Source organism: Capra hircus, chromosome 3 (assembly GCF_001704415.2).
Source record: "Capra hircus breed San Clemente chromosome 3, ASM170441v1, whole genome shotgun sequence".
NCBI lineage: Eukaryota > Metazoa > Chordata > Mammalia > Artiodactyla > Bovidae > Capra > Capra hircus.
In genome coordinates, this window is record NC_030810.1 from 20,405,302 (window position 1) to 20,421,575 (window position 16,274).

At 36.4% G+C, this 16,274-nt stretch overlaps 1 protein-coding gene across 1 annotated transcript in view; it reads right to left on the reverse strand.

The window, feature by feature from the left end:
• IPP (intracisternal A particle-promoted polypeptide) overlaps positions 1-16,274 on the reverse strand; it is a 34,210-nt gene that overhangs the window by 5,838 nt on the left and 12,098 nt on the right. Inside the window, exons 4-8 of the mRNA XM_005678521.3 lie at positions 15,077-15,232; positions 13,499-13,666; positions 7,044-7,181; positions 6,375-6,497; positions 3,943-4,163 (exon numbers count right to left, since the gene is read on the reverse strand). Coding sequence (XP_005678578.1) covers positions 3,943-4,163; positions 6,375-6,497; positions 7,044-7,181; positions 13,499-13,666; positions 15,077-15,232 — 806 coding nt within the window. The remainder of the gene's footprint in view (positions 1-3,942; positions 4,164-6,374; positions 6,498-7,043; positions 7,182-13,498; positions 13,667-15,076; positions 15,233-16,274) is intronic.

Here is a 16,274-nt window from a genome sequence, read left to right on the forward strand (position 1 = left end):
GCTTAACAATTCTCAGAGCTCACACAAGGCTGGATGATATTCTAGCTTGGACCAGACAATATGAAGAAAACTTTTGGACAGCTAGGACAAACAGGAGAGAGTCAAGAAGAGCCATGCTTCAGTGGTAGGGATAAACTATTCCTAAAGGACCTAGACCTTCTAGACCTTCCCTACAAAGCTTAAAAACAAGTTCAAAATATGAATCTAATTTGCAAATAACTGCCTATCAAAACTAAACACAACACTTATGGGAAGAAAACAAAATCCAAATACTCAACTATGTAACATCTACAATGTCCAACATTCGATCAGTTACTGCTGCTGCTGCTGCTGCTGCTGGCTAAGTCACTTCAGTAGTGTCCGACTCTGTGCAACCCCGTAGACGCCAGCCCACCAGGCTCCCCCGTCCCTGGGATCCTCCAGGCAAGAACACTGGAGTGGGTTGCCATTTCCTTCTCCAATGCATGAAAGTGAAAAGTGAAAGTGAAGTCACTCAGTCGTGTCCGACTCTTCACAACCCCATGGACTGCAGCCTACCAGGCTCCTCCGTCCATGGGATTTTCCAGGCAAGAGTACTGGAGTGGGGTGCCATTGCCTTCTCCGCGATCAGTTACTAGAAATGTGGAAAGGCAAGAAAAAAGAAAAAAGAAAAAAAAAATGTGACTGAAATCAGGAAGAAAAATTTCAATCAATACAGGTTCAAAAATGTCAAATTAATAGAATTAGCAGATAAGTCCTTTAACACAGACATTATAAATACATTCAAGGATATAAAAGAAAACATGAAAAATGACAAGGAGAGAAATGGAAGACACTTAAAAAATAAGCAAAACATCTTATGGAGGTAAAATATACAATACCTAAAATGAAAATTTTCCTAAATAGAATTAGATACTACAAATTAAAAGTTTAGACATTGTAGAAAGTTAACGTTGACTTGAAGACACAGCAAGAAAAACTATCAATACTGAAGCACAGAGAACAAAATTTCAATTATGTAGGATGAATAAGTTCTAGCAATCTAATGTATATACTATGGTGAATATAGTTAATAATAGTATACTGTATACTTGAAATTTACTAAAAAGGCATTGACCCTGTGCCTCCTGCATTGGGAACATGGAGTTTTAACCACTGGACTGCCAGGGAAGTCCCCAAGAAGGCAGATCTTAAGAGCTCCCATCACATACAGACACAAAAAAGGAAAAGGGATCTATGAGAGTTGATGGGTATGTTAATTACCTGGATTGTGGTAATCATTTCACAAGTAGATATATAGCAAAACATATGATATACCTTAAAAAAATCATACACTGTTTGCAAATTAACCTGAAAAATCTGGAAAATGAAAACCAAGAAAAACAAACTGAAATACTGAGAGAAAAAGGATGGAAAAAATTAACACACCTCAGTGACCTATGGGACAATATTAAATGGTTTTACATGGACATTACTTAAATCCCAGAAAGAGAGCAGGAGAATACTTGAAGAAATAAGGCTGATTTCAATTTGATGGAAGCTATAATTCTACAGATTCAAGAAGTTCAATGAATTTCAAGCAGGTTAAACACCAAAATCCCATAAGATATATCAAATTACTGGAAATCCATTAGAAAGAGAAAAAATCTTTAAAAACTGTCAAAGAAAAAAGAGATGTTACATATATGGGAGAACAAGATTGACTACCGACCTCCCATCAGAAACAATGCAAGAACTAACACAGCACTGTAAATCAACTATACTCCAATGAAAATTAAAAAAAAAAACAATGCAAGAAGATAAATAAACAACAATATTAAATGATGAGAGTGAGGGGAAGAACAACCTAAAATTCTACACTCAGCAAAATATCTCTCAAAAATGATGGTAGATAAGAAGACCCCCGGAGGAAGAAATTGCAACCTGTTCCAGTATTCTTGCCTGGGAAATCCCATGGACAGACAAGCCTGACAGGCTACAGTCCATGGGGTTGTAAATAGTTAGACAAGACTGAGCAACTGAGCACATATTAATAGCTTCTGGAGCCCAGAACCACAACTTACTGAAGCCCCTGGCCCTAGAGCCCGTGCTCCTCAACAAGAGAAACAACCTGAATGAGAAGCCCATGCACCACAACTGGAGAGTAACCGTCACTCGCTATAACTGGAGGAAAGTCTGCACAGCAACAAAGACCCCATGCAGCCAATAAATAAATAAATAACTTTAAAAAATATGGTGAAAAAATTTTGTAACTGAAAGCTTAGAGAATCATTGCCAACAGACCAGCACAAAAATAAACACTAAAGGAAGTTCTTCAGGCTAAGAGAAAATGCTGTAAGATAGAAACTTAATTCTATACAATGAACAGAACTAGAAATGATAGTTATGAATGCATAATTATAAAATATTTTCTCATTAAAATTTATCTTAAATATAATTAACCCTTTAAATAAATATAACAACAATATACTGTGGGGTTTATTACATACTCAGAAGTAAAATCAATACATCAATAGCACAAAGGATGGAAGAGGAAAATATGTTTTTCTGTTTCTTACATTAAAAGTGAACTGGCATGATATCATTTTAATGTAGATGTAATACATTAAAATGGCTATTACATATAATGAAAACCCAAAAGCAACAATTAAGAAAAAAGGTGAAGACATATAGTTAATTGGACTAAAGAGATAAAATGGTATACTAAAACAATCAACATAAAGACAGAAAAGAGAGAAAAAAAGGATGGATTGTACAAAGAGAAAAACAGCAGAGTCTAAAAACCAACCCCACATATATAATTACATTATATATAAATAGTAAAAATTCTAAAGACCCTACTTATAAGTCAGAGACTTTCAAACTGTACAGAAAAATAGACCACAGCTATCTTACAAAACATGAAGTTTTTAAAGACACAGATTTAAAGTAGAAGGAAAAAAAAGATACACAATGCACATACTAATCAAAAGATAGCTTGGCTACATTAGTATGAAGACAAAGTAGACTTCAAGGAAAGGATATTATCATAGAGAACAAAAAACATTTCAAGGCTATAAAAAGATCAATTCAGCAAGAAAATGTAATAATAAATGTATACACACTTAATAACAGAGATTAAAAATGAGAAGCAAAATCTGACAGGAATGGAAGAACAGATAAATCCATAATTATAGAGATTAAAAGTCACTTGTTCCTTGGAAGAAAAGCTGTGACAAACTTAAACAGTGTATTAAAAAGCAGAAACATCATTTTGCCAGCAAAGGTCTGTCTAGTCAAAGCTGTTTTTTCAGCAGTAATATACAAATGTGCATACTGGACCATAAAGAAGGCTGAGCACTGAAGAGTTGATGCTTTTGAATTGTGGTGCTGGAGAAGACTCTTGAGAGCCTGGACAGCAGGAGATCAAACCAGTCAATCCTAAAGGAAATCAATCCTGAATATTAATTGGAAGGACTGATGTTGAAGCTGAAGCTCCAATACTTTGGCTACCTGATGCGAAGAGTCGAGTCACTGGAAAAAACCCTGATGTTGGGAATTATTGTGGGCAGGAGGAGAAGCGGGCAACAGAGGATGAGATGGTGGGATGGCATCAGCAACTCAATGGATACGAGTTTGAGTAAACTCCAGGAAATGGTGAAAGATGGGGAAGCCTGGTGTACTACAGTCTAATGTGGTCCCAAAAAGTCAGGCATGATTTAGCGACTGAACACCACAGATCTTGTGCTAAGTCACTCAGTCATGTTCAACACTTTGTAACCCTCGGCTCCTCTGTCCATGGGATTCTCCAGGCAAGAATACTGGAGTGAGTTACCTTCTCCAACGGATCTTCTCAACCCAGGGATTGAACCCAGGTCTCCCCAGTTTCAGGTGGATTCTTTACCGTCTGAGCCACAAAGGAAGCCCACAGATCTTACAGACATGAATAACAGGATACCAAACAATTGAAATCATCCAACCTACCTCTTCAAACGAATATTTTTCTACAGTATGAAGAGCATCTTGTGTCTCATTCCACCCTCCAATAGCATAGATGCAATCATTGAGTGCAGCCACCCCAAGATATGCTCTTCTAGTTCCCATTGGAGGAAGTGGAGACCATCGCTTGGAAAGTGGATCATACACTTCAAAAGAACGAAGCTCTATTCCTTCATTGCTGATGCCCCCAACCACATAAATTAAACCTGAAAATGGAATATTTTTGCTCAGATGCTATAGAAAATAGGATACAAATAATTATAAAATGTGATAATTGTGATTTAAGTTTGTTATCTGATACTTTAATGCAGGGCTTCAAGAGGGAGAATTGACTTCTGTCCAGTTTATCACAGCTCTTATTTAAGCATGTTACAAAGAATTAGTGGTACAAATTTAAAGTGACACTGAATTTTCAAAGAACTTAATGATGCTATAACAAAGCAATCTGTCAGACAAGGATTTCTAATCTTATTGTTCGCTTAATGATCTCAAGTTCCAGATCCACTGCTATCGTGTATAAGCAAAAAAGGAAGAGAGGGATTTTGCCTTCTTAAAAACGGTCATATACTTAAACTGGGAATGACATAACCCTGCTCGGTGACAACCTAACTTTTGCTCAAATGGACATAAAATAGAGAATTAAATTTAAATTAGAATAGTTCATGGCTAGATTAAGGTGTTAGATACAGTACAGCAGACTGTAATTCAGAGTTTCTTATTAAATTTGATTTGCAACTAAAGATTCTGACAATTAACAATTACTTTTTGAAAAAAAACAAAAAAACAATTACTTTTTGAGTGCTTACTGTTGTTCCTAAACTGAGTTTACTGAGTTCTAAAATTGTAAGTTTTACAGAATGGCATTTTAAGAAACATAAGCTAAATGTTAGTAAACTTGGGTTCAAGCTCCAACTTTACTAGAAACCAACTATGAAAAAAGACAACTCACAGCCTCCTGATCTTCAGCTTCCTCATCTAAAAATAAAGGGGTTGAAATAGACAATATTCAAGATGCCTCTCCAGTTCTATGGCTTCAGATAAGAAGATAAAAATAAATATAAAACAACTAGAGAACACTATAATATTAAACAATAGAACACAGTCTACACCATGTAATTCGAGCATTTAGATGCCAGCAGAAATCTGAGAAGCTACTCAGAAGGCAGAAAGAACTTGAGCTAGGAATGGAGCACCTGAGTTGTCACGTAATGGCAGACTGCTTCATACTTTACAGCTACATATAAATGTGTTCCCCAAATCTGGACAGAGAATTAGGGTTTATTCTAGAGTGCTTATTAAGTACCTCTCAGTGTACTGCTTGCTTGCTTATTCGCTCAGTCATATGCAACTCTTGGCAACCCTTTGGACTGTAGCCCATCAGGCTCCTCTGTCCATGGGGGTTTTCAGGCAAGAATACGGCAGTGGGTTGCAATTTCCTTTTCCAGAGGGTCTTTCCGACCCAGGGATTGAACCTGTGCCTCTTGCATTGCAGGCAGATTCTTTACCTGCTGAGCCATCAGGGAAGCCTACAGGTACATATAAATGTGTTCCCCATCTCTGAACGGAGAATCAGGTTTTATTTGAGAGTGCTTATTAATTACCTATCAGTGTATAGTAGACAATTAATAAATGTCTGTTTACCATTTTAACATGTAGTACATTTTTCAAATCTGTGATAGCACTGTGGACATATACTGAATTACAATGTACCCTATTTAAAAAAACACTGAAGAAGCCTATGACACTATAAAGATTGTTTTTGATAACCTCTCCCTACTTAGAAATACTCGAAGGTTAAAATGTTAGTTGCTCAGTCGTGTCCAACTCTTTGCAACCCCATGCCAGGCTCCTCTGTCCATGGTATGCTCCAGGCAAGATACTGGAGTGGGTTGCCATGCCCTTTTCCAGGGGATCTTCCTGACCCTGGATCGAACCCAGGTCTCCTGCATTGCAGGCAGATTCTTTACCAATTGAGCCATCAGGGAAGCCCTAAGGACTACAAGGGAGAGAAAAATGACAATAATGGATAACAGTTCAAATGCTTATTTTGCTAATTAGGTATCTTTGCCCATCTGGAATTTTTAATTTTAGCTTTATTTTGGAAAAAAAGGTTTCATTTTGGTAATACAGAAATAAAGATATAAGAGGTTTAAAAATATAAGAGATTAAAAGCAGAACCTCCACACTGTTAGTGTCAATTATTCAAAACTAACAGGCAAGAGTTTCAGCAAGCTCCAGGAGTTGGTGATGGACAGGGAAGCCTGGTGTGCTGCAGTCCATGGGGTCGCAAACAGTCAGACATGACTGAGCGCCTGAACTGAGCAGGCACAAAATACACTTTTGTGAAAATAAAGCCTCAAGCTCAAACAGTTGTTTAAAAAATACATTTTCAGGAAAAAGATTTCTAAAGCAATTACCTTGCATTTCACAACACCCAAAGTAGTACCGTGACACAGCCATGTTGCCAACTACTTCCCATTTATTTTCATCAGGATCAAATCGTTCAACAGTGTTCCCTATCTCAGCTCCAACCCAACCACCTAGAACCAAATAAAAAATCTTATTTCCAGAATAAAGGAAACTTTTTAAGAAAAGCACCTTAGAAAACATCTAATCTGACAACTTTATATTATGGATGATTATCATATGGACCAGAGAGGTTATTTGTCCAAGATTACAAGAAAAGGTAGAATTTGACTGTAAATAGAACTTGGATCTTTCAACTCTCTGCCTATGTTTCACAAGCGATTTTAACAAACAAAAGAAACCCCAAAACTTCAATCTATTGCATAGGAAATACAATATTTTGCAAAACTATTTTTTAAAATAATATCTGCATATTCAGAACAGTCATCCTAATGACATTTAACAAGTCAGCTAAAATGCTCCTCCAGATATCTCATCTGTATTTTATCCCCATCTCCTTCTAAGAGTTCCATGCTTGACAGTATTTCCCAAGTAATATAATTTTTAGAATAAGAACTTTTAAAACTGAAGAGACACAAGTTTCAAATTTCTAAAGTAAGCAGAATTTGATTAAGAATTTAAATAATATTAGATATCTTTAAATTGGAGAGAATAATTACCCAAAGCATAGATAGCCCCATAACATACACACACTCCCAAGCCACAGCGGGGGTGATTCATTGAAGCTACAGTAGTCCACTGTTTAGTAACTGGATCATAACATTCAGTACAGTCAAAAATCATTGAATCCTTTTCACCTGAGTCAAATAAGAGAGACATATGAGAAGAATTAATAATGTTAATAGCCTAAAATCACAATACAATATTCAATGGCATTCTGTGTTGTCAGAATTCAACTATTATGTCTGATTTTATACTCTTCATTAAAATTTATTTGCCCACCATGTGTTATTTTGAATCATAGCACTGTCATTTATTAATGTCCACTTAATTAAGCAAAGTAGACTATTACCTAATTCTACCACCCAAACAATCCATGTAATTTTGGGGGATAAAGTTTACATTTTGAAACTTCTATATTTTCATAGTTTAGATAGCAGGCTCTGCTACAATTTGAGTTTTAATGTAATCCTTATCTAACAACAAACAGAAAATGAAAAAAAATTTTAATAGCACTTAAAAATAGAATTTTAAAATATAATATATCTAGAAGAAGTTAATGCAATCAAAGATTGTATTTGGCTTGGCCCAAAAGTTTGTTCAGCTTTTTCTGTAAGATGTTATGGAAAAATCCAAATGAACTTTTGGCCAACCCAATATAAGACCTTTATGGATATAATTTATAAATTTTATTTAGACAAATTTTAAAATTAAGGAATATATAAATAAATGAAGAGATGTATCATGTTGATGAATTATAAGTGTCAATGTAACGATGGTTATTCCCAAAATAATCTACAGATCTAAAGAAATTCCAATTTTTAAGAAACCTTTCTTTTTATTGTATTAAAATACACATAACATAAAATTTATCATCTTAATCATTTTTAAGAATATAGTTCAGTGATGTTAAACACATTCACGTTGACATACAGCCATCACAACCAGCCATCCCCATAATTCTTTTCATCTTGTAAAACTGAAGTCTATACCTACTAAACAGTAACTCCCCATTCTCTCCTCCCCTAGCCCCTGGCAAACACATTGTAGTTTCTGTTTTACTGATTCTAACTACTCCAAGTATCTCATATAAGTAGAATCATACAGTATTTTTTTTTAAAATAGATTTGATGAACTAATTCTGAATTTTATATGGAAGTATAAAAGAGGTAGAATAGCCAAGTACTCCCAAAAAGAATACTAAGAAGAGAGAAAATTCTCTAGTAAATAAGCCTATCAGACTTAAAGTACAGCTATAACAAGACAGGAATAGACAGACAGATCAATGGAATAGAAATGAAATTCTAGAATCAGATCCATGCGTATACGATTACTAGGTATATGAGATAGTTTGCACAGCAGAGCAACAGGTAAACAAAAATGCTGGGAATTGTTTTTATATATGTATATGGGGAAAATGAAACTAGTTCCTTACTAATATGATCTATAAAATTTAGTTACAGGTGAATTACAGACCTAAATGTAAATGGAAAAACTATAAAATTTTGAAAAATTAATAAAGGTATATATTTCATGACTTTTGAGTAGACAAGGATTTCTTTAAAAAGATATAAGAAATACTAACCATAAAAGGAAAATTATTATAGAGTTGGCTACATTAAAATTAAAAACATTCATTTACCAAAAGATATCATGAAGAGAGTAAAAGATGAAGCAGAAGAGTAGGAAAAGGTATTTTCAGCTCATATAATTTTATGAGGGCCTAGAATCTTGAATGTATACAAAACTTACTGTACAGAAAACAGAGCAGGCCTAAAACTGCCTATTCTTAGAAAGACTTGCTTACAACATTGACCTACAGTCTGGAAACATGGCTAGTAAATAGTTCCCTATACGCATATAAGATTTTCCTTAATTGATAAACAGTGGCTTTTACAGTGGTGAAAATGTCCTGAAATTAGTGGTGATGGTTGCACAATTTTGTGAATATACCAAAACCACTGAACTTAACACTCTCAATGGTGAATTTTATGATATGTGAATATCTTAATTTTAAAATATGATACTTAGAATAGTAACCCAGACACATACATATCTAGAAGGAAATAAACTGTTAACTGTGATTATCTCTTGCTGGTATGATTATACTATGGGTGATTTTTATTTTCTTTCTCATATGCCTCAGTTTCAGCAAAATTTTCCATAGCAAACATGAATTACTTTGATAACACAAAATTATTTGAAAATTATATTTTAAGTAATATGTTAAGACAGTAATATTGACAGTAATAATAGCCTATAAAGTCATGGCAGTTTTGAAAGGCTGCCATTTATGCTTCTGTGGTATCAGGAAAGGGATACATATATATGGAAGTGTCACATAGGACACTGTGACCCTACATTAAACACAAAAGAGTTCATACAATGCAACTGCCAAAATGTACATAAAAACACCATCAGAGTTTCAGCCAAAGATTATATAGACTTATAGTCTGTATACTGACAAGAGGTTATTGCACAAAACTCTAATTTCTTTGTTAGAATTTTCAGATGCACCATGACATTTATTGATTTAATAAACAGTTTAATAAACAGTTTTTGATTGATGATTGCTTTCTCCAAAAAATAATAACCAAATATGATTTAATATCTCTCATTTTAAACTGACAATGTCATAATTGGAAAATAATAGTATGATTTTTGATATACAACTTTCAGTATTTGAGAATGACCCATAGAAATAAAGAGGAAAACTGGCTGTAAGTTAGAGATGATCTAAAAAGACGCTTGCTATAAAGACAATTTACCTGAAAATAAATCTTGATATCAAGTGTTAGCATTTATTTCTCTTCAGATCCTTCTCTGATAATTGTTTTTCTCCCACATTCAAATTCCCTTTTATTTAATTTTATTCATTAATCATTTTAGAATTCATAACAGTTTTAAAAACACAGTGATTTTAATTAAGAAATAAGTCCCAATGTCTAGCTGACATGGTTTTTACACATGCCACTGTCCAGAAAATTGCTTAATTAAAAATGATTCATAAGGGGATTTCCCTGGCAATAAAGTGATTAAGAATCTGCCTTGCAATGCAGGGGGTGCTGGTTCAATCACTGGTCAGGGAACTAAGGTTCCACATGCCATGGAGTACAGCCAAAAAAAAAAAGATCTGTAATTCAGCTTTCAGAATTAAAATTTTTTTTATCATAAACATTGACCTAAATTTTGATGCTACATTTTATGAATATTTTTTCATAAAACCAAGCCTAAGTCTTTTGCCTGGTAACAAATCACAGTGTCCCTCTGGTATGAAATATTCAATATCACATGTTTCCTTTTTCTTCTTTAAATTTTATTTATGGCTGCGACTGATCTTTGTTGCTGGCTCAGTAGTTGTGGTGCATGGGCTTAGTTGCTCTGCAGCATGTGGGATCTTCCTGGACCAGGGATTGAACTGATGTCTCCTGAATTAACGGGCAGATTCACTGGACTACCAGGCAAGTCCTGTTTCCTTTTTCTTTCATCCCTTTATTTAACAAATGTTTATTCAATTCAATTCAGCTAAGTCGTGTCCAACTCTTTGCAACCCCATGGACCACAGCACGCCAGGCCTCCCTGTCCATCACCAACTCTGAGAGTTTACTCAAACTCATGTCCATTGAGTCGGTGATGCTATCTAACCACTTCATCCTCTGTAGTCCCCTTCTCCTCCTGCTGTCGATCTTTCCCAGCATCAGGGTCTTTTCAAATGAGTCAGCTCATCCCATCAGGTGGCTAAAGTACTGGCATTCAGCTTCAACATCAGTCCTTCCAATGAATACCCAGGACTGATCTCCTCTAGGATGGACTGGTTCGATCTCCTTGCAGTCCAAGGACTCTCAAGAGTCTTCTCCAATACCACAGTTCAAAAGCATCAATTTTTTGGCACTCAGCTTTCTTTACAGTCCAACTCTCACATCCATACATGACCACTGGAAAAACCATAGCCTTGACTAGACGGACCTTTGTTGACAAAGTAACATCTCTGGTTTTTAACATGCTGTCTAGGTTGATCATAACTTTCCTTCCAAGGAGTAAGCGTCTTTTAATTTCATGGCTGCAGTCACCATCTACAGTGATTTTGGAGCCCGTTTCCACTGTTTCCCCATCTATTCCCCATGAAGTGATGGGACCAGATGCCATGATCTTCGTTTTCTGGATGTTGAGCTTTAAGCCAACTTTTTCACTCTCTTCTTTCATCAAGAGGTTCTTTAGTTCTTCTTCACTTTCTGCCATAAGGGTGGTGTCATCTGCATATCTGAGGTTATTGATATTTCTTCGAGCAATCTTGATTCCAGCTTGTGCTTCATCTAGCCCAGCGTGTCTCATGAGGTACTCTGCATATAAGTTAAATAAGCAGGGTGGCAATATACAGCCTTGATGTACTCCTTTCCCAATCTGGAACCAGTCTGTTGTTCCATGTCCAGTTCTAACTGTTGCTTCCTGACCTGCATACAGATTTCTCAAGAGGCAGGTCAGGTGGTCTGGTTCTCATCTTTTTCAGAATTTTCCACAGTTTGTCATGATTCACACAGTCAAAGGCTTTGGCATAGTCAATAAAGCAGAAATAGATGTTTTTCTGGAACTCTCTTGCTTTTTTGATGATCCAGCAGATGTTGGCAATTTGATCTCTGGTTACTCTGCCTTTTCTAAAACTAGGTTGAACATCTGGAAGTTCATGCTTCAGGTATTGCTGAAGCCTGGCTTGGAGAATTTTGAGCGTTACTTTACTAGCGGGTGAGATGAGTGCAGTTGTGCAGTAGTTTGAGCGTTCTTTGGCATTGGCTTTCTTTGGAATTGGAATGAAAACTGACCTTTTCCAGTCCTGTGGCCACTGCTGAGTTTTCCAAATTTGCTGGCATACTGAGTGCAGCACTTTCACAGCATCATCTTTTAAGATTTGAAATAGCTCAACTGGAATTCCATCACCTCCACAAGCTTTGTTCGTAGTGATGGTTCCTAAGGCCCACTTGACTTCACATTCCAGGATGTCTGGCTCTAGGTGAGTGATCACACGATCATGATTATCTGAGTCGTGAAGATCTTTTTTGTACAGTTCTCCTGTGTATTCTTGCCACCTCTTCTTAATATCTTTTGTTTCTGTTAGATCCATACCATTTCTGTCCTTAATTGAGCCCATCTTTGCATGAAGTGTTCCCTTGGTATCTCTAATTTTCTTGAAGAGATCTCTAGTCTTTCCCATTCTGTTCTTTTCCTCTGTTTCTTTGCTTTGATCGCTGAAGAAGGCTTTCTTATCTCTTCTTGCTATTCTCTGGAACTCTGCATTCAGTTGGGTATGTCTTTTCTTTTCTCCTTTGCTTTTCACTTCTCTTCTTCACAGCTATTTGTAAGGTCTCATCAGACAGCCATTTTACTTTTTTGCATTTCTTCTTGGGGATGGTCCTGATCCCTGCCTCCTGTACAATGTCACAAACCTCTGTCCATAGTTCTTCAGGCACCCGTCTATCAGATCTAGTCCCTTAAATCTATTTCTCACACTTCCACTGTATAATCATAAGGGATGTGATTTAGGTCATACCTGCATGGTCTGGTGGTTTTCCCTACTTTCTTCAATTTAAGTCTGAATTTGGCAATAAGGAGTTCATGATCTGAGCCACAGTCAGCTCCCGGTCTTGTTTTTGCTAACTGTATAGAGCTCCTCCATCTTTGGTAGCAAAGAATATAATCTTCTGATTTCGGTATTGACCATCTGGTGATGTCCATGTGTAGAGTCTTCTCTTGTGCTGTTGGAAGAGGGTGTTTGCTATGACCAGCGTGATCTCTTGGCAAAACTCTATCAGCCTTTGCCCTGCTTCATTCTGTACTCCAAGGCCAAATTTCCCTGTTACTCCAGGTGTTTCTTGACTTCTTACTTTTGCATTCCAGTCCCCTATAATGAAAAGGACATCTTTTTTGGGTGTTAGTTCTAGAAGGTCTTATAGGTCTTCATAGAATTGTTCAAGTACAGCTCCTTCAGCATCACTGGTCAGGGCATAGACTTGGATTACCATGAAACTGAATGGTTTGCCTTGGAAACTAACAAAGATCATTCTGTCATTTTTGAGATTGCATCCAAGTACTGCATTTCAGACTGTTGTTGACTATGACGGCTATTCCATTTCTTCTAAGGGATTCTTGCCCACAGTAGTAGATATAATGGTCAGTATTAGATTATAATGAGTTATATTTACCCATTCCAGTCCATCCGAGTTCGCTGATTCCTAAAATGTCGACATTCACTCTTGCCATCTCCTCTTTGACCACTTCCAATTTGCCTTGATTCATGAACCCAACATTCCAGTTTCCTATGCAATATTGCTCTTTACAGCATAAGCACAACTATATCTATATATACTCCAGAGTATCCAGCAAAATATATAAGGCATTTAAAGAATGTAGTCAACTGAAGAGTTACAGTCTAAAAATCGAAATAAGACATTTTCATTATTACCTCCAATTGCGTAGACCATTCCTCCCAGAACTGCTACTCCCAGTCCACATCGAGCCTGATGAAGTGAAGACACAGTGGTCCAGTACTGGCTAAAGGTGTCAAAACGTTCTACACAACTGAGGGCTCTGCTATCACTCCAACGACCCCCCTGCAATCGAGTATATCCACCTGAATAAAGAAAGGAAAGCAGGTACACAGCAAATCCCTTACTGCTAAATATGGAAATGGTAGTAACAAGAAAAATCTAGCCCTCTACATCTAGATTTTCAATATAACTACTGCATAGTAAGGAATACATACTCTAGAGTCTGTCAGAGGCACATCTATTATTCTTAAATGTACCAAGTCCTAAAAGATGATGGCTTAAATGCAATGAGTTCAACCATAGTATTCTAACACCTCGTCCTGGTCATAACTAAATGTTAGATAAAATCTAAGAACTTGTTATCTGTCTAGTTAGGAAGTTTCATTGTGATTTCTATTCATGCACTGAGTCTTAGTTGTGTCATAAGAGATCTTTCACTGTGACACAGAGACCCTAGTTGTAGAGCCTGGGCTCAGTATTTGCAGCTTGAGAGCTCAGTGGTTGTGGCACATGAGCTCTGGAGCCTGTGGGCCAAGCAGTTGCAGTGTGCAGACTTAGCTGCTCTGTAGCACATGGGATCTTACTTCCCCACTCAGAGACCGAACCTGTCTTCCCTGTATTGCAAGGTGGATTCTTAACCACTGGACCCCCAGGGAAGTCCCTATTAATATCTTTTACAATTAAAAAATAGTGAGGGTTGAAAGCCTTGTTTAACTGAACATCCCATTATAAAAAAGGTTAATGAGCACTCAAAAATTATAACTTATATGCTATAGTATATATAAAATTATACATGCAATGACATACATACTATAAATTATTATACGTAAATTTCTTATAAATTATATTATGTATATAAATCTGGACAATTTGTTGATATATATCAATATTTTAAATTCTAAATATTTTTTTAAATAGAGGAAATTCCCTGGCAGTCCAGTGGTTTCGACTCTGTGCTTTCACTGAGGTAGCCCAGGTTAAATTCCTGGTCAGAGAACTAAGATCCCTCAAGCTGTATAGCATGGCGAAAAAACTACACTACACTACACTACACTACAATACAAAATGTCCATACAATAGTCCTTTGGGTTATCCTACATCTCCACACTTTGGAGACCACTAGTTCCTGTTATCCCTACAGACCATCTCAGACACTGTGAATAGTTAATACGTTTGAGATTTATTTTTCTATTTCTCACTAGAATTCAGATAGTAATTTTTAAAGCAGTATATCTTAGGCATTTGATAATAACTGGGTATCTGAGAACTCAAAGATTTAAATCACCAAATAATAGACATCAAATAAATATCTTTATTCTTAGATGTGTCCACTATACTATATAAATGCAACTTCTAAATCTGCAGCCTGTATGTGAAATTAAATATGCCTATTTGACATACTTGCATATTCTCACGTTTAATAACAACAAAAAATTTAAAGGTTTTATCCTGAAAATAAAGATAATTTATATTACTTTTTAAAAGGTTCTCACCTACTGCATACAGGTACTTTCTTGCTTTCTTCCGAGGTCGAACCTTAGATGTCTGCAGAAAACTACAAAATTTGTTCTCTTTGGGAGATTTGCACACCTCACAGTACTCTTTCAAAAGTGTTTGCAATGCAATACGAAGATTAAAATCGGATATTCCTAAAGCAATGTTGAAAAGATATTTTAATCAACTTTTAAACAATATCAAAAAGACATGAAAGTCTTTTCCATGAAAGTGAAATACATTTAACAATCAAAAAATGAAAGCTAATCATCAAACATTGGAGTTTGTTTCCTACAATACCAAATATTTTTTTACAGCATTGGGGTATTGGAGTTTCAGCTTCAGCATCAGTCCTTCCAAATCTCCTTTAGGATGGACTGGCTGGATCTCCTTGCAGTCCAAGGGACTCTCAAGAGTTTTCTCCAACACCACAGTTCAAAAGCATCAATTCTTCGGCGCTCAGCCTTCTTCACAGTCCAACTCTCACATCCATACATGACCACTGGAAAAACCATAGACTAGACAGATCTTTTTAGCAAAGTAATGTCTCTGCTTTTCAATATGCCCTCTAGGTTGGTCATAATTTTCCTTCCAAGGAGTAAGTGTCTTTTAATTTCATGGCTGCAATCACCATCTACAGTGATTTTGGAGCCCAGAAAAATAAAGTCTGACACTGTTTCCACTGTTTCCCCATCTATTTCCCATGAAGTGATGGGACCGGATGCCATGGTCTTAGTTTTCTGAATGCTGAGCTTTAAGCCAACTTTTTCACTCTTCTCTCCTCTTTCACTTTCATCAAGAGGCTCTTTCGTTCTTCACTTTCTGCCATAAGGGTGGTGTCATCTGCATATCTGAGGTTACTGGTATTTCTCCCGGCAATCTTCATTCCAGCTTTTGCTTCTTCCAGCTCAGTGTTTCTCAGTGGTAGCCAAAATCCACAGTAGTGAGATATATCCTTGGCTAGGTGAGTAGGTCTTGATATCAGATCAATAATTGGATCTCACCAAGAGAGAGCAGAGTCCAGGCCCACAGGCAAGGACCTTAGCCTGAGCAGATATCTATTCTTTCACCACCCTCATGCCTCAAGCTAGAAATAAGTGGTGAGAACATAATACATAGCAATCAAATTTTAGGTGGGAGAAACATAGTAGTAATATCAAGATTGCCAGAAGAAATATCAGTAACCTCAGATATGCA